Source organism: Salvelinus namaycush, chromosome 7 (assembly GCF_016432855.1).
Source record: "Salvelinus namaycush isolate Seneca chromosome 7, SaNama_1.0, whole genome shotgun sequence".
In the NCBI taxonomy this organism is placed as follows: Eukaryota; Metazoa; Chordata; class Actinopteri; order Salmoniformes; family Salmonidae; genus Salvelinus; species Salvelinus namaycush.
Window position 1 is genome coordinate 27287965 of NC_052313.1, and position 19387 is coordinate 27307351.

At 42.7% G+C, this 19387-nt stretch overlaps 1 protein-coding gene across 1 annotated transcript in view; it reads right to left on the reverse strand.

The window, feature by feature from the left end:
* The window catches only part of LOC120050686 (myosin VIIA and Rab interacting protein), a 136914-nt gene extending 118933 nt beyond the window's left edge, over positions 1–17981 (reverse strand). The window contains 1 exon segment of the mRNA XM_038997261.1: positions 17872–17981. Coding sequence (XP_038853189.1) covers positions 17872–17981 — 110 coding nt within the window.
* Positions 17982–19387: the final 1406 nt, after the last annotated feature.

Sequence of the window (19387 nt, forward strand, 5' to 3'; positions counted from 1 at the left end):
TCATCAGATTAATGAAAGTAAAGTCACGATACAGGAGATAAATCTGCAAATAAATTTTGTTTGGTTTATATTGATGTTTACCAATACCTGTTACATTTGGGTCCTGTCAAAATGTTCTGCAAGCAGTTCAATTGCCAGTGCAAACAGGAGGTGGGACATCCCTGTCTTGTGCCCCTTTCTCAAGCAATTTCATCAGATAATGTATTATTTGTACAGAGCCGTGAAAAAGTATTTGTCACCTTTATGATTTTCTCTGTTGTGGCATATTTCTGATACTGAATGTTATCAGATCTTCAACCAAAACCTAACATTAGATACTCTTTTAATTAACAAAGTTATGCAACACCCAATTCCCCTGGGTGAAAAAGTAATTGCCCCCTTACACTCAATAACTGGTTGTGCCACTTTTAGCTACAATAACTGCAACCAAATGCTCCCTGTAGTTGTTGATCAGCCTCTAACATCCCTGTGGAGGAATTATGGCCCACTCTTGCTTGGAGAACTGTTTTAACTCAGCGAAATGTGTGGGTTTCAAGCATGAGCTGCTCGTTTCAAGTCCTGTCACAACATATCAATTGGGATTAGGTCTGGACTTTGACTAGGACATTCCAAAACTTCAAATGTGTTGCTTTTTAACCATTTTCATGTAGACTTGATTGTGTTTTGGATCATTGTCTTGCTGCATGACCCAGCTGCGCTTCAGCTTCAGGTCAGACAGATGGCCTGACATTCTCCTGTAGAATTCTCTGACACAGAGGTGTCCAGTTCCTGAGGCAGCAAAGAATTGCCAAACCATCACAGTACCACCACCATGGTGACATGTGGGTCTTACTGTGGAATGCAGTGTTTGCTTTTCGCCAGGACAGATGAGTCAAAAGTATAACTTTTTGGACGACACGGGCCCACTTTTCCATGTTTCTGCTGTTTTGCCTGCGGCAACGGAACCCTGACCTGTTCACCAGACGTGCTACCTTGTCGTGCTGCAGCTCCAGTTTCAACTATTCTGCCTGCGGAAATGGAACCCTGACCTGTTCACCGGACGTGCTACCTTTTCCCGGACCTGCGGTTTTCGACCCTCTCTCTCCCTCCCTCTACCACACCTGCTGTCTCGACCTCTGAATGCTCGGCTATGAAAAGCCAACTGACATTTAATCCTGAGGTGCTGACTTGTTGCACCCTCTACAACCACAGTGATTATTATTTGACCCTCCTGGTCATCCAGGAATGTCTGAATATCTTCTGGAATGATCTGGCCTGAATGGCCATGTACTCTTATAATCTCCCACCGGCACAGCAAGAAGAGGACTGGTCACCCTCAGAGCCTGGTTCCTCTTCATGTTTCTTCCTAGGTCCCTGCCTTTCTAGGGAGGTTTTCCTTTTCCTAGCCACCGTGTTTCTACATCTACATTGCTTGCTGTTTGGGGTTTTAGGCTTGGTTTCTGTATAAGCACTTTGTGACATCTGCTGATGTAAAAAGGGATTTATAAACACATTTGATTCGATTTTTGATTTGATTGACTTACATACTATATTTCCTCTTTTATATTGTCTTTTCAGTGTCTGTGTATCTCATTGGCATTGGCTAATTCTGTCGTTACTAGACTGTACTTTTAGCAACCTTTAGCACTGAGAGCATTTTATGTTTTCCTGGATATCCTTCAGCTGTTTGTTGCTCTTATTTGCATCGCCAAGTTGTCTTAAAAATATACAGTTGAAGTGGGAAGTTTACATACACCTTAGCCAAATAGATTTAAACTCAGTTTTCCACAATTCCTGACATTTAATCATAGTAAAAATTCCTTGTCTTAGGTCAGTTAGGATCACCACTTTATTTTAAGATTGTGAAATGTCAGAATAAGAGTAGAGAGAATGATTTATTTCAGCTTTTATTTCTTTCATCACATTCCCAGTGGGTCAGAAGTTTACATACACTCAATTAGTATCTGGTAGCATTGCCTTTAAATTGGTTAACTTGGGTCAAACGTTTCAGGTAGCCTTCCCACAATAAGTGGCAGAGCTGGTGTAACTGAGTCAGATTTGTAGGCCTCCTTGCTCGCACATGCTTTTTCAGTTCTGCCCACAAATTTTCTATAGGATTGAGGTCAGGGCTTTGTGTTAGCCACTCCAATACCTTAACTTTGTTGTGCTTAAGCCATTTTGCCACAACTTTGGAAGTATGCTTGGGGTCATTGTCCATTTGGAAGACCCATTTGCGACCAAGCTTTAACTTCCTGATTGATGTCTTGAGATGTTGCTTCAATATATCCACATAATTTTCCTCCCTCCTGATGCCATCTATTTTGTGTAGTACACCAGACCCTCCTGCAGCAAAGCACCCCCACAACATGATGCTGCCACCCCCGTGCTTCACGGTTGGGATGGTATTCTTCGGCTTGCAAGCCTCCCCCTTTTTCCTCCAAACATAACGATGGTCATTACGGCCAAACAGTTCTATTTTTGCTTCATCAGACCAGAGGACATTTCTCCAAAAAGTATGATCTTTGTCCCCATGTGCAGTTGGACACCATAGTCTAGCTTTTTTTTATGTCGGTTTTGGAGCAGTGGCTTCTTCCTTGCTGAGCGGCCTTTCAGGTTATGGCGATATAGGACTCGTTTTACTGTGGATATAGATCCTTTTATACCTGTTTCCGCCAGCATCTTCAGAAGGTCCTTTGCTGTTGTTCTGGGATTGATTTGCACTTTTCGCACCAAAGTACGTTCATCTCTGACGAACACCGCACTAGTTATGTCACCTTTCACCGCAGATGTGGAAGTGCAACATAGGCAGATACGTTGGGTTGAGATGCATACATTGCTAAAAAACATATCTCTAACTTAAACTCACGGATTTCTATGGAGATTTTTGTATTATGCTAATTCGATTTCCACACCGGCGCGGACATCGACCTTTTTTAACCCCCTAGAGCCGATCCTCTGCACTCCGCATTAGTGATGAAAGGTGGCAGAGCTACAGCGGTGTTTGTCAGACCATGAGAGCGGTGTTTGTCAGACCATGAGACAGCTGTAGTGCAGAACAATGATGGTTCTCTTGCTCCAGTACCACGGGACAGATCGACCGTGATCAGAGCCAATGCGAGTGCACATCATATTGTTTTCTCTACCAGATCAATGGGGGCCTAAAACCGCCGGAAGGGGAGTAACTACACATGGCAACATTCAACAGTCCCACTGTATTAGTATGCTGCCAATTAGCAAGTAATGTTGCCAACAGAAGAGTCAGTGGAGGCACAATAGGTTACTGGTATTGCTAGTGGCAGCAAGTTGCCTGTACCTTATTGTGAATTTTAAAATAACTTACTGACAAATGGTTTCCAGTTAAGAAAATACAAATTCACAGCAACAAGTTTCCATTAAATTACTGGAAAATGCACACTAACCTCTTTACATCGCAGCTCATTAGTGACACATGTGCTTACCGTCTGCAGACCAGACAGTGTCACAAGAGGTACTTGACATGTATCAGCATAACCATCAAACATTTAAACTGCTACAACACTTCCACTGCCGGTTGGCACAAATACACATATATTTGACCATGTACCCAAATATGCTAATGAGCCCCACCAGTACATTGCCCCCACCAATCAAAGCGCAGCGATGATCATACCTTATATTCAAAATATTGGGTAGAAACATGTCCCATTATACCTACAAGGTACCAAACTGTATGTACCTGTGTAGGGTACCTTTGACTTTTTTGTACCCCAGGGAACAACACTGTACCCTTAAACATACCCTTTTTTGTGTGTAAATACATGTTCCAAGCAATAATTATGAACCTGGTGGCACTGCAGAAACATTGACGCACTCAACCAAGAGGTTGCAAGTTAAAATCCACAAAGCATTCATGAAAACTCTACTGCTGCGTTCACACAGGCAGCCCAATTCTGATATTTCTTTCACTAATTGGTCTTTTTATGTGATTGGTCAAAAGACCATTTAGTGAAAAAAAATATCAGAATTGGGCTGCCTGTGTGAACAGAGAGTTTGCCAAGTTTCCTTGAGCACTGCTAGTTTTACGTTGATGTAATGTTGGTGGTGTTAATTTGACAATTATTTACTTGATTCTGGGCAGCTTTTAGCAAAGCACAGGAATGAATTATTGCCAATAAGTCTGTAGCCATATCTCTTTTAAGCTCACAGACCTGGTGGTATAGCAGGACAGTTCAGGTTGCTAGCGACTAAGAGGTTTTAAGTTCAAATCCCAAGTGTGTTTACAGTACAAAATAATACTATATTTTTTTACACTCATTGAAAACAGCATACTGTCATTTTATATAAATAACACCTCAAGATGTTGTATATACTTTAGGCAAAGTGCAAAAATGTATTTTTGCCAATATATGTATTGCTAATCTCCATTATACCCACAGACCTGGTGGCACAGCAGGAACTTCAGGTACCTAGCAACCAAGAGGTTGGGAGGTTGAGTCCCAAGTAATCCAGGGGACCATGACACAATGTTCTACAAACTTTCTTGGGGACGTCACTGGAACAAACCAGGAGCTTGATAAGCCCTGCAGGGGTCCATTATTGTTTACATTTAAGTAATGTAGATTATGCATTTTAAAGTAAAATATTCACAATGACATTTGACACCTGGGTTTTCAAATGTTGTCACGTGTAGTTTCATGGTATCGCATGTTGAAATTTTGCATCCCACATATTGTCATATTTATTTCACTTGCTCACGTTTACTTCGAGAGAGAGAAGGAAAGAAGGAAAGAAAGAGGGGGTGAAGGATGAAGAGGTGCAGAAAGAGAGAGAGATAGAGAGAAAGAGAGCGATACGCTCTGTCATTATAGTGTGTAGTGTAGTGTGTCTTTGGCTGAACCCTGTGAACAGAGCAGAACAGAAGAGATCCGCTGCTTGACATTTGGCCAGTGGAAGGCAGCAATCCCAGCCGTGGTCAGCTTGTTCCTTGTTATATGATCAAAATAAAACCCAACACTTTTGTTCTCAGTCTGCTCCAACCCCTTCCAACCCCTCGGAAAAAGCCAATATCATATCTTGAAAACAGCATCTGTCTGGTATAATAAGGAAGGGCTTAGCAACCACAATATGTCTGTTTCCCAAATGGCACCCTGTTCAAAGTATAGCGGTCCATTTGGGACACAGCCTGTATTGCTCCCCTTCACATGGACTCAGCTGAGCACAGCTAAAAAGCAAGGGGATGATGATTACCTTTCCAAAGTGACCTGGGGAATAGGAGAGGTTGGCAGTGTCAGCTCTTTTAAAAAGCTATTGCCTTCGTACCCAATGGCTTCCTATTCCCAATATAGTGCACTACTTATCTGGTCAAAAGTAGTGCACTAAAGGGTGCCATATAGGGTGCCATTTGGGGTGCAGCCATGAGCTAAGTTTCACACATTACACAGACGGGTGGGCAAGGTTACTCTGGAAAACACCCATCTGTCCAGTCAACTGGAAACACCTTAATAAAGCCATGCCGTCGCTGCTGAGACTGCAGCTTAGTGCTTAGACTGCTTACACAACTGGGCCCGAAGTCGATTATATTTTCTGTATCTCATCAATCCCCTTGGGGGTCGACTCCAGAGGATGATAGTGTTTTAGTTCCAGGGCGATGTGCGGCGCTTAGTGGAAATCAGAGCCCCACCTGCCTGGTATGGTGATGCAGCAAACTGTTCTCTGCTGACACCCTGAGGTTTCACCGAGGTATCAGCTAGCAGCACACACACACACAGACAGAGACGCACGGGGATGGCACACAGGGTCAACACGACACACAGTGTCATCAAAAAAGATCGATAACCACGAAGATGATCAGTGAACGAAGATGAATGAACAAGATGACTCCGAACAGCGAAAGAAGGAAATCAGATTGCTCGTTTTCTTTTTTTCTTTGGCTGAAAGTACATGATTATACATGACTAAGGTCAGCAAATATGTTGACCTTTAGCCAGAGTTCCGAGGTCAGAGGGTGTCGTCCCCATTTCCCTCAGCCTTGTGGGTAATTGGACTGTACGGACATAGAAGGCTACAGCGTCTATCACAATCATAACGAAAGACGTTTATTATGTGATTGAATAAGTATGCATATGAGCGTGCATAATTGACATGGTTAGGGCTTCATTAAAAAAAAAAAAATGTCGTTGACTACTCAGGGTAAAAATTAGAGCCTAATTAGGAATCAAGAGTCTCAAACAGGCGCACAGATCACCTTAACAACCCGGGGCGCACGCTGGCTAATTAAAACACAGCCATGTTGAATAGAAGAGTTAGAGAGGTTTTATGGCCACACCAGCATTTCTCCTGAGTGTCTTTCTCCACTCCTTTGAAGAAAGAAACCACTAGACCATAGCACCATATTCATGTCATTGAGACTGGTGTCAAATAGTGGGAAGATGAGGAGGATACCTCTCTGCCCATTTCTTATTTCCCAATGCTGTGAAAAACAGTTTGACGTTTTACCTAATCAGAAAAAAAATTATCATACCAATTACTGTACCAACTGAATATGATATAAATGTAATTTGAACAGAAATGCCTTTTTTTATTTAACTAGGCAAGTCAGTTAAGAACAAATTCTTATTTACAATGGCGGCCTAGCCCGGCCAAACCCTAACCTGGAAGACACTTGGCCAATTGTGAGCCGCCTTATGGGACTCCCAATCACGGCCTGGAATCGAACCAGAGTCTGTAGTGACGCCTCTATCACTGAGATGCAGTGCCTTAGACCGCTGAGCCACTCGGGAGCCCTACAGTAACCTATATCATAAGGACAGCCTAGGTATCTGATAATATCTCGGCTCTATCTTGTTCCCCAGTAAGTGTACAGTAGGTGAGAGGCTGTTGTCAGGGGCTCAGGTGTCACATCTAGATGGGCTGAGAAGACTGCTTTTCTGCTTTCCTGTCAGATTGTGGTCCTGACATCTGTTCTGCTGTATAAATTGACTGGATATATTCACTGCAGTAATGAGCCTAACATTGAGCTTATGAATTATGGCCTAATATGCATACGCTTCTAACTTAGGCTATAGGCTACATCTCAAGCCTGTCTGTATTCATTGTTCTGTTGCGCAATTACGCACCTGGTCTCTCCGCTGTCCCAGGAGAAGTCCAAGGAAAAGTCCCAGGAAAAGCCAGACTACAAAAGCATGCTAGTGTTGGGTTTGACATTTTGAACATTGAGATATTAAATAAATGATAGAGAACAAGTGTAGAATCAAAGGAGAAAGTTAAGGGTGCTCTGTAGAAAGCCAGAAGGCTTTGGAATGTGTTTGATGGAGGAGAGGAGAGCGACGTGTTGATATAGGGAAGACAGATGGATATCTGTGGATTAGGTGAAGGAGGGGTTGAGGTCAGCAAATGAGGGGTGAGGTCAGTTCCCCTTCCTGTTGGGCATAAACTGTAAGGATTGGAGAGAAGGGGGAGTGTCTTAAGTGGGATATAAATATCTGGATGGGACAAATGTTGTGTTGTCTGATTACAGCTGTACAGAACCGTTGGGAAGAATTAAACTTGGTTAAAGCGTCTCTAGTGTCCGTTGGTTATTTAATCTGAAAAATAAGAACCTAACACTAGACACCTATTTTGACTTATTTTCTTTAGCCCACCAATAGCCTATTGGAGGAGAGATGCACGTTTGCTCTTGCTTGCTGAATCTAAAATAGGCTACAGCATTAAGAACGGGCAGGGAGTTGGAAAGGAGAAGCCCATATTTTCCTATCGTAGGCCTATCTTAACACTGATAGGCTACATCCTGACAAAATACACCATATGAATGGTATTTCATAAGGTATTTCTAGTACCTTCTAAACGTCGAGAAAAGACCCAAACTGATCCAATTGATTGCATAATCATGCCTAGACTGTAGGCTTATGCAGTTATTTCGGCATTAAACAAAACAGGACGTTGAGCGGTTATTCAAATTAGCCTACATCACTGCAGTTTACAGCCTATGGACAATAATTGTGTACTCATTGCACTGTGTTGTTGTAGCCCAGGTATACTAATTTGCTTGTCTAAAAACAGAGGCCTGTGCCTAATCAATAGTGGAGCTTTGTGTGCCCGGGGACCACAGAGCGCAGCATGGAGAAACGAACACAGATCTTGCACTTTGACAGGTAAATATTTAGCCTATAGCTCTAATATTTAGCTAATGAATAGCCTAATATCTAGCTAACATTTAGCTTCTTGCTTCGGCAACACATCACTAGCCTCTCTCTTCCAGCTCTTCCCGTGCTCAATAGGCTATAGGCTACTCAAGCCTCTCCATTCCCCTTGTTGTGAAATCCCAGGAAAAGCTATAGGCTACAAAAGCTAAAGGACATTCGTTTAGATCATTTTTTTATACTCGGCCTAGTAGCCTATTAGGGGTTAAGAAGCAGGCTTGCTCTTGCTAATTGCTGAATGTAAAACAGGCCTACAGCATAGACAATGCATGTCGGGGAAAGTTGAGGAGAGAAAGTGCATTGGTGTGATCCCTTTTGGCCGGTTATGATAACATTGTTGCACTGATGCATTGCAAATAGTTGCACAGGACAGACAGACCCAAAGGAATTGACGACCATTAGAAAAATGGAAATCACTTGCAAACCACTTGAGCAACGAGGCAATGACACGCTATAAAAGATGCACAGGCTAAATAGTGGTTGTTGCTGAATTGCTACATTTAAAAATGAGTTACCATATTATTTTTCATTCGGCCTGTACATTGAAGTATTATTTGCAGTTGTCACTATGACAATGAACACACCCTGAAAGCACTGAATAGTCTTGGGTTACCACCTTATTAATAGGCATGATGCAGTAGGATGCATTGGACTGGCATTGATCAGTTGATTGACAGGTGCAGGACTGTAGAACGATAACACATTCCTCTAGTGTGGATGCTCACCACACATATAGTTATGTAGCCTATAGTCTATCATTATAGCCTAGTTATCATTACTGTTTTTCGCTTGATGGATGGCCCTTTAACTATCACACAACTAACGTTATTATCACAACATAGTTCCTAGTAGGTCTAGCTAACATTAGCGAACTTGAATGAAATAAATATATAAATTACACTTCATTTCATTTACTTGACTTTAATACCCTATAAATGGACTCCGTCAAATCATTTACTCTGGCAAGAGTGCCACCAGCACGCTGCAGTAGGGAAGTAAAACGGAAGTCGAATCCATCACTTCCGCTGTTTGACTGTGTCCATAGCAACATTCGAAAATTAAGTGGATACAGTATGTACAGTAGATCAGTATACAGAGTTGTACAGATATGACAGTTCATTTGAAAGCCATACAATGTTTGCATATCAAGCATACAGAAACACATAGCCAACTATGTGCCTACGCCACTCCCTGCAGATATCAGTAAAACACAGACCTACATAAAACACATTACAAACTGAACTACAGCATCAGTGATGTGGTTGTTTTCAATTCACAAGTATGTCCAAGCTTTTGTGCGGTCAGTTGCTGGGGTAATTGGATAGCGAATTAACTCTGGTCGGGTGTGGTTTGGTTTATAGCCATTTTTATAACGTCACCTTTCCACTAAAATGAAAAGGGAGACTCATGCTGCGCAGAACAGAGAAAGTCTGTCTTCCTCCCAAATGGCACACAATTCCCTGTTTAGGGCACTACTTTTGACCAGAGCCCTATGGGCCCTAGTCAAAAGTAGTGCACTATAAAAGGAAAAGGGTGCCATTTAGGACGCACCCGCTGTGTGATGTTATAGAGGTCAGCATGTAGAGGCAATGAAAAACAAAAGCTGTTTATTCTCAACTCCCACCTTTTCATCTTCACTGACACTGTATTACAACAACTGTCTATTTTTGGGAGAACGACTGTCCCTTTTCATTGAAGACCTGGAAGTTCGACCTCTGTAATGAAGGCATTGTTTGCAGAAAACGGGCTCCCCCATTATAGTGAATGGACAAATGTCAATCTTCATGGTCAATCTTCATGTAAATATATATTTTTTTAGAAGACAATCAATTGCTTTTAATACACCAGATGTATGTCCTTCAACCAACTATTTTAAAATCGCACACAGAAGAAGTTCAAAGGAAAATGTGGTTGCTAATGGCAGCCTGCAGTACCCCGGCCAGCCTTCAACTTGAGTTACTCAATGGGAGGGGGCAGCACTGAGCTAGCCTGCAACATCACTTCCTGGAGTTGCTCAAACTGTGCATGGTACGTCTCCATGAGACATCATCTTATCCGACTTAATTTGGCTTCAATGCGCTATTGAGTCCTCACATTGGAATGAATGGTGTCAGGTGACCAATAGCTTTGTCCATTCATAGTCATTGGGTTACACACACATAGGCCAACGCCAACTGACAAGATGTTATTTCTTACAATATTTGTTCAGAACGTTTGTAGTATTATTACCTACAGACGAAATTAACTTTTGGACATTAGATTGGTAACCAATCAGAAGAAATTTGACCAGAAATGTGACTTCCCTGACCTGGACCCTTGGTATGGACTTCCTGAGGCAGTCCCATTCATCTCAGGTTCTACAACAAAACATTGACGGCGGAGAAGAGGGAGGAGAAGTGGGGTACTTGTCCGAATTACCTTTCCGAGAAAATTTTCTTTGGTTGTCACTGCTGTGTATATTCCCACCCAAGCCGACATCCCAACAGCTCTCAAGGAATTACATTGGACTTGAAACTGGAAACCGCATATCCTGAGGCTGCATTTATTGTAGCTGGGGACTTTAACAAAGGAAATCTGAGGAAAACGCTCCCGAAATTCAATCAACACATCTCCTGTGCTACACGTGGAGAGAACACGGTGACCATTGTTACTCTCCCTTCCGGGACGGTTACAAGGCCCTCTCCCACCCTCCCTTTGGCAAATCCTCCCCACCTATAGACAGAAACTTAAGCAGGAATCACCCGTGGTAAGGACTGTTCAACGTTGGTCTGACCAATCGGAATCTACGCTTTAAGACTGCTCACGCGGACTGGGAACTGTTCTGGGACGTCTCTTGGAATAGTATTGACGTTTACACTGACTCTGTGACTGGGTTCATCGGGAAATGCATAGAGGATATTGTTCATACTGTGACGATTAGAACTTATCCAAACCAAAAAAACGCAGATAGATGAGCAGTATTCGCACAAAATTGAAAGCGCATTTAACCACGGCAATGTAACTGAGAACATGGACGTGTACAAACAGACCAGCTATGACCTTCGTAGGGCAAGAGGCAAAAAACGACAGTATAGGACTAAAGTGGAGTCAACGGCTCAGAAACAAGATGCATGTGGCAGCGACTCCAGACGAAAGGGTATGCCAGCACTGTTGTGGGCCCCCACCGCTCACGAGGACTAAATGCTCCCAATCTCCGCGGCCGTAAGACATTGAAGCGTGTTAACCCTCGCAAGCCGCATCTTCCAAGCATGTGCAGACCAGCTGGCTGGAGTGTTTACAGACATATTCCATTGCTCACTATCCCAGTCTGTTGTCCCCACTTGCTTCAAGTTGTCGACAATTGTTCCTGTACCCAAGAAAGCGAAGGTAACTGAACTAAATGACTATCACTCCGTTGAATGCACTTACACTACCGTTCAAAAGTTTGGGGTCACTAAGAAATGTCCTTGTTTTTGAAAGAAAAGCAAATGTTTTGACCATTAAAATAACATCAAATTGATCAGAAATACAGTGTAGACATTGTTAATGTAAATGACTATTGTAGTTGGAAACGGACGATATTTTATGGAATATCTACACATAGCTAATCCAAGTTTATCATTTTAAAAGACTAATTGATCATTAGAAAACACTTTTGCAATTATGTTAGCACAGCTGAAAACTGTTGTTCTGATTAAAGAAGCAATAAAACTAGCCTTCTTTAGACTAGTTGAGTATCTGGAGCATCAGCATTTGTGGGTTCGATTACAGGCTCAAAATGGCAAGAAAGAAAACCTTTCTTCTGAAACTCATCAGTCTATTCTTGTTCTGAGAAATGAAGGCTATTCCATGCGAGAAATTGCCAAGAAACTGAAGATCTCATACAACGCTGTGTACTACTCTCTTCACAAAACAGCTCAAACTGGCTCTGCCTAGAGCTCTGCATTTCAATATTTATTTTTAATTTATATATTTGTATTAATTGTGTATTGAATTGATTTGACCATACAACCAACAACCCGAAAGAAAGAAAGAGACAGAGACAGAGACAGAGACAGAGACAGAGACAGAGACAGAGAGAAACCTTCCATAACAAAGCCATCACTTACAGAGAGATGAAGAAGAGTCCCTTAAGCAAGCTGGTCCTGGGGTTCGGATCACAAACAGAGCCCTAGGACAGCAACACAATTAGACCCAACCAAATCATGAGAAAACAAAAAGATAATTACTTGACATATATTTGAAAGATTTTACAAAACAAAACAGAGCAAACTAGAATGCTATTTGTCCCTAAACAGAGAGTACACAGTGGCAGAATACCTGACTACTGTGACTGACCCAGAATTAAGGAAAGCTTTGACTATGTACAGTCTCAGTGAGCATAGCCTTGCTATTAAGAAAGGCCGCCGTAGGCAGACCTGGCTCTCAATTGAAGACAGGCTGTGCACACTGCCCACAAAATGAGGTGGAAACTGAGCTGCACTTCCTAACCTCCTGCCAAATGTATGACCATATAAATATATATATATGACCATATAAACTCTCATATCTATTGGGTGAAATACCACAGTGTGCAATCACAGCAGCAAGATTTGTGACCTGTTGCCACAGGAAAAGGGCAACCAGTGAGGAACAAACACCATTGTAAATACAACACATATGTTTATCTATATTCCCTTTATTACTTTAACTATTTGCACATCATTACAACACTGTATATAGACATATGACATTTGAAATATCTTTATTATTTTGGAACTTTTGTGAGTGTAATGTTTACTATTCATTTTTTATTGTCTATTTCACTTCTGTTTATTATCTATTTCACTTGCTATTGCAATGTAAACATACGTTTCCCACGCCAATAAAGCCCCTTGAATTTAGTTGAGAGAGAGGAGAGAGGAAAGGTGTCGGTCTACACGGGACAAAGGAATAGCAAATTAGCAACCAGACATCGTTAAATTATAATGCTATTTTTTACCTTGCATGGACCACAAGCTTCACACAGACAGGATTGTAAAATGCAGACACTTGACTTTCGTCGACGGCAGTAAAGACAGACTTGTCAAGGCTCATTAATAGCATTGTCTCGGAGCTGGGTAAAGGCGGAGCATGGGGAGAGTAATTGGCATTATCATGTCAGGAAAAGGCAAAGTCCTTTAATGGCTCAATCTCCTGTATCTCCAGAAGTAATTACTGCTACCGCAGGCAGAAGCAAAGAAGAGGGAACAATCTGGGCAGAAGCTTGGAAACAAAGAGTGGTGGATGGATAGTCGTTTTGATCATTCCTCCTGGCCCTTGGGAGTCATAGTGCTGTTTATTAAGCAATCCATCTCTGACTGAGCTCTGGGGCTGTGACTCTGTTCCCCGTGCTGGTTTAATGAGACACACTCCAGCAGGCTGGCTACAGTGACAGGTGGAAACAGGCCAGAGGTTGGACAGCTAATGCTGTGACTGTACATCATAATTGGGTCAAAATGATCACACTCAATCAGAGAATGAAACACATCATGATGCAACGGCTCACCGTGCTGTTTGATCAAGCATTTTCAACGGAAACATACAGTAGGACTCGGCATGCCAATATTTAACAATGTTGACATACAGTAGCAATACATTCTAAACAATTTAACTCATTGGCATTACAATCAGTGAGAGAACTCAGCTTCAGCAGTAGTAGTAGGAACACGTAGCCCGTTTAAGAAGTCACTTCATTTCACTGTTGAGGTCAACCCGGGACTTACATTGCAGAACTTCATTCGTCCAGGAAAGCTGAGATTGTAGCCAGGTTTGATTACATGCACATCATTTGAATATTGACATTTTTCTGACAGGCCAGTACTTATCTGACAGAAGGTAATATCAATTAAGTTTCTAAACATTTCTTAGTAGACAAAACGAGGGAAATTAAAATGGAGCATTCAAAGTGCCAGCTGAGACTTGTTAATTAGCCTTGTGAAGGATTCATGGGACACTTTATAACTCAGACGGGCTGGCGTCATTTAAAAAAGAAGAAACAAACGTCAGCCACGCATGGAGGGCAAAACCCCTGGGGGTTTCGCACTCGTTTGTTTGGGGGAAGACACCCTGAAACAACCAAATACCATCTGCTACTGTTTTCATAGGTACAATGGCTTTGTTATTATTAATGTAATGTTCACAACAGTACTTTCCTTACGACTGTGTTTCATATCAAAAGGAAAACAACAGGCTTTGTTTTCTGGTGTTATAACCTAGTCACTTGGAACATTGTGAAATGTGTAATTCTGGGTTGATCCTTCTTATTTATGCCATGCAGCCGGGCACCTGCTTGATATGTCAATGCCGGTTGAATGAAAGCGTACACACACAACCATATTTTTATTAGCACACACACATTCAGAGCATTCGGAAAGTTTTCAGACCCCTTGACTTTTTCCACTTTGTTACATTACAGCCTTATTCTAAAATATATATTTTTAAATCCCTCAATCAATCTACACACAATAGTCCATAACGACAAAGCAAAAACAGGTTGAGAAATGTTTGCATATTTGTGAAAAATAAAAAACTGAAATATCACATTTACATAAGTATTCAGACCCTTTACTCAGTACTTCATTGAAGCACCTTCTGCAGCGATTACAGCCTCAAGTCTTCTTGGGTATGACGCTACAAGCTTGGCACACCTGTATTTGGGGAGTTTCTCCCATTCTTCTCTGTAGATCCTCTCAAGCTCTGTCAGGTTGGATGGGGAGCACCGTTGCAGAGTTATTTTCAGGTCTCTCCAGAGATTCAAGTCCGGGCTCTGGCTGGGCCACTCAAGGACATTCAGAGACTTGTCCCGAAGCCACTCCTGCATTGTCTTGGCTGTGTGCTTAGGGTCGTTGTCCTGCTGGAAGTTGATCCTTCGCCCCAGTCTGAGGTCCTGAGCGCTCTGGAACAGGTTTTCATCAAGAATCTCTCTGTACTTTGCTCCGTTCATCTTTCCCTTGATTGACTAGTCTCCCAGTCCCTGACGTTGAAAAACATCCCCACAGCATGATACTGCCACCACCATGCTTCACCGAAGGGATGGTGCCAGGTTTCCTCCAGATGTGACACTTGGGATTCAGGCCAGAGTTCAATCTTGGTTTCATCAGATCAGAGAATCATGTTTCTCATGGTCAGTCTTTTAGGTGCATTTTGGCAAACTCCAAGCGGGCTGTCATGTACCTTTTACTGAGGAGTGGCTTCCGTCTGGCCACTCTACCATAAAGGCCTGATTGGTGGAGTGCTGCAGAGATGGTTGTCCTTCTGGAAGGTTCTCCCATCTCCACAGAGGAACTCTGGAGCTCTGTCAGAGTGACCATCGGGTTCTTGATCACCTCCTTGACCAAGGCCCTTCTCCCCTGATTGCTCTGTTTGGTGGGGTGGCCAGCTCTAGGAAAAGTATTGGTGGTTCTAAACTTCTTCCATTTAAGAATGATAGAGGCCACTGTGTTCTTGGGGACCTTCAATGCTGCAAAAATGTTTTGGTACCCTTCCCCAGATCTGTGCCTCGACACGATCCTGTCTAGGAGCTCTACGGACAATTCCTTCGACCTCATGGCTTAATTTTTGCTCTGACATGCACTGTCAACTGTGGGACCTTATATAGACAGGCCTTTCCAAATCATGTCCAATCAATAGAATTTACCACAGGTAGACTCCAATCAAGTTATAGAAACAGCTCAAGGATGATCAATGGAAACGGGATGCACCTGAGCTCAATTGAGGCTCATAGCAAAGGGTACTTATGTAAAGAAGGTATTTCTAATTTGAAATATGTATAAAAAAATTAAATACAAATGTTTTCACTGTCATTATGGGGAATTGTGTGTAGATTGGATTTAATATAGATTTATTCATCATTTTAGAATAAGGCTGTAACAAAATGTGGAAAAAGTCAAAGGGTCTGAATACTTTCCGAATGCACTGTACATTTATACTAGCAGACACACAAAACCATATTTCTATGAACTGTCGTTGTGATTCTAATACAGCATAGACATCTCTGGATGATTGTCACGCAGATTACCACACCATTTTCTGCTTGGGTTGAAAATCCAAGTCGAATCAGAATCATTCGTAATGTAAAACAGCCATGAAAAATGAGAGAACACACTTGTCCCAGTCTGTGTGATTGACTGTGCATGTGGTCTGCTTCTTGAGATGCATTGGCCTCAGTCATTGTGCCAAAGAAGTGGACCCCTGAGAATGAAATCACTGCCATTAAGACATTATTGTGCACTTGAACCTAACTGTATGGAGCTCCCAGCATTCCCTGCACTCAAACCAACCTCAACCGCAGGAGTGTGATAGACGTGACTGAATTTGAGCGGGTGTTCAGCACTGCTCAGAGAGCCCTCGACTGGGAACTATCGATTTCTCAAGAGCAAAGATTATTGCACACCGTTGATTCTGTTATGAAACAGAGAGAGAGTCTACAGAGAAACTAAACGTAATTACTTTTCGGAACAATACAGACACCAAATCGAACAAAGAAAACAAAGGACGTTTCTCAATTTGTTGTCAGTGGGCTTCTAGTATATTCAAGACAGTTACACAGTCTTTCAAAACACTTTGCTCCAGATTGCGTCTCCAACAAAGATACCTTGATTATTTATTTCATGAGCCCCTGTATTGCCAATGAAAATGTGCATGTTTTCCCAGCCTTACATCCATTTTTCTTTTAAAATGGGGAGAAACACCAACATTGGCTCGACATCGTGTTTTTCAAAGGCTTCTTTGTTTTTGATCATTTGAAAGAGCTTGCAAGAGAGAAAATATTGTATTTCACAGTAATTCACGGAGAAGCGAGCCAGCTGTAGCCCAGTCTTGATTAGACGAGGCTCAAAACCTCTGCTGCCTGCTGTCTGGTCAATAATAATGTATCCTTGATTCAGCCCTACCCTCGTAAGCAGAGTGAATGTGAGATTACAGAGTCTGGCAACGCAAGATATAATAATGTTATTGTATAACCGACTGAAGTAAGACTGGGATGTATTCATCACGCCGACTCTGTCGTTTATTAAACGGAAGCAAACGGAACGAAACGGGGCGGGACCTACCTGAATTTTTCCAATGGAAAACTGTTGGTTTGCTCTGTTTTCTACCTTTTTTGTTCTTAAAAACGGTAAACGATTTCCGGAATGAATACGCCCCTGTTGTAGTTACAGCCTGTCAGAGGGTGAGGGATGGAGGTCGGGAGGAAATGTGAAGAGAGGGACAGAGGAGAAGGAGGAGAGGGGGGAAGCCTGTCGCATCTGACAGAAGGAACTGTCTCTCAGGGGTGTGTGAAGAAGAACAGCATTCTGAGGCACTCTGAGACCTGACCCCGAGACCCCTACAGTATCTGACATCCACACAGTCTGGCTAGGCGTAAGAGACAGTCACAACTGATTCCCTCTTTACATCCAGCAGCATCAGCACAACTATCTTTCCCCAAACTCAGAAAAAGTCAGGCAGGTATGTCACAGATTAGGATAGCACAGCTATCAGCAAAAACGTGTGTATTAAAGGGGTTCGTATACCAGGTAGAGTCCTGGGGGCACCACATTTTTGTTAATTTACAACTCGTGTTTTAAGTGGTAAATTGGTTTACACAGGAGTAAAATGTTACCAAATATCGTACATTTTCTCAAATATCTGAACAGCAAATCCCTCTTTTAACACAATGAGGGGGCCCATCCTGCATTCCCGACCTCACATCAATCCCCACAGTTCCCCAGCTCACCTGAGCCTGTCCTCTTCCTTCTTCCTCAGCTTCATGTCCCTCTGCACCACCTTCAGCACGTGATCTGCCTCAATGTCCGTCAAGCCCGACAGGTCCAGCTTGCGCCCCATCTCTCCTGGCCTTGCCAACGCCACAGGGTACTGCTGCAGGGAGGCCCTCGGGAGGCCGGGGCAGGGACAACCCTGCACAGGGGAGGAGGTAGAGGGGGTTTAGAGAGAGAAGTGGTGGAGACGGTCCATAACTGTGTCTATCAAGACTTTCTACATTAAATGTTCCAGCGGTTTTGTATTGTGTTATGTTGTACTGTAGTGTTTTGATGACTAGGGATGCATGATATATCGGTAAACATATCGAAATCGGATGATATTAGCTAAAAATACCAACATCGGCATCGGCCCGATGTCCAGTTTAACGCCAATGTGCAAAACCGATGTCAAAGCTGACCTGCATACCTATATAACGTAGGTAGATGACGTAATGACACCACGAAAAATACAGCGCTACATGTGCAACACAGCATTCCTCACCTAGCCCACAATGTCTGCTGTGTGGATCTATTTTGAAGTTTCAAAGGAAGATAACAAAAAGGCCATCTGCAACGTTTGTGCTGCTATTATTTCCCGAGGGGAAAAAGTGAAATCCACAAACCTAACTACTCATTTGAAAGTGCAACACCTCCAGACGTTCAGAACAAAAGCAGAAAAAAACTAAGCGCACACTTCCAACAACTAAACAATTTCAAGTCGAGGATTCATTTGAAAGAGTAAGAAAATGTCAGCAAGACAACTCAAAGGCGAAATCCATTAAAGCCAAAATAATGGAATTCATTGCCCTTGACAATCAACCGTTCTCTGTCATGGATGATGTTGGCTTTCGCCGACTGGTCGAACACCTCGAGCCCCGGTACACACTACCAAGCAGGCACTATTTTTCAGATGTTGCCCTACCGGAGTTACACAGTATTGTTGAAACGCACATCCATGAGCTACTTGTCACTGCTATTAGCTTCACGACTGACATTTGGACCAGCGATGTCAGCCCCATGAGCATGCAGAGTCTGACAGCACAGTGGGTTGACGAGGATTTCGTACTGAGGAAAGCCGTATTGCATGCTCAAGAATGTGCTGGTTCTCATACCGCTGCTGCCATTTCAATGGCATTTGAGAACATGTTTGAAACTTGTAAACATGAACACAATCCTAGCTCCATTCGAACAACTGACTTGAGAAATAAGCTCATCAACTGTGTCTGCAGCAGACGTGATACCCTCTGTCATGGCATTGAAACGCCTGATCAACAAAATTGCCGACACAGACCGTGGGGTTGTAAAAGTTGCAAAAGTGCACTACTAGAGGCTGTGAACAAGCGATTCGGTGGCATTCTCTCTGAGACTATTTACTGTGTCGCCACCATGCTCGATGCTAGGTACAAGGGCCGCTACGTCGATGCAGACAAGAAACAGGGTTTACGTTAAATGTTAGACACAGCTGGACAAGATGGATACGGACACAGTGAC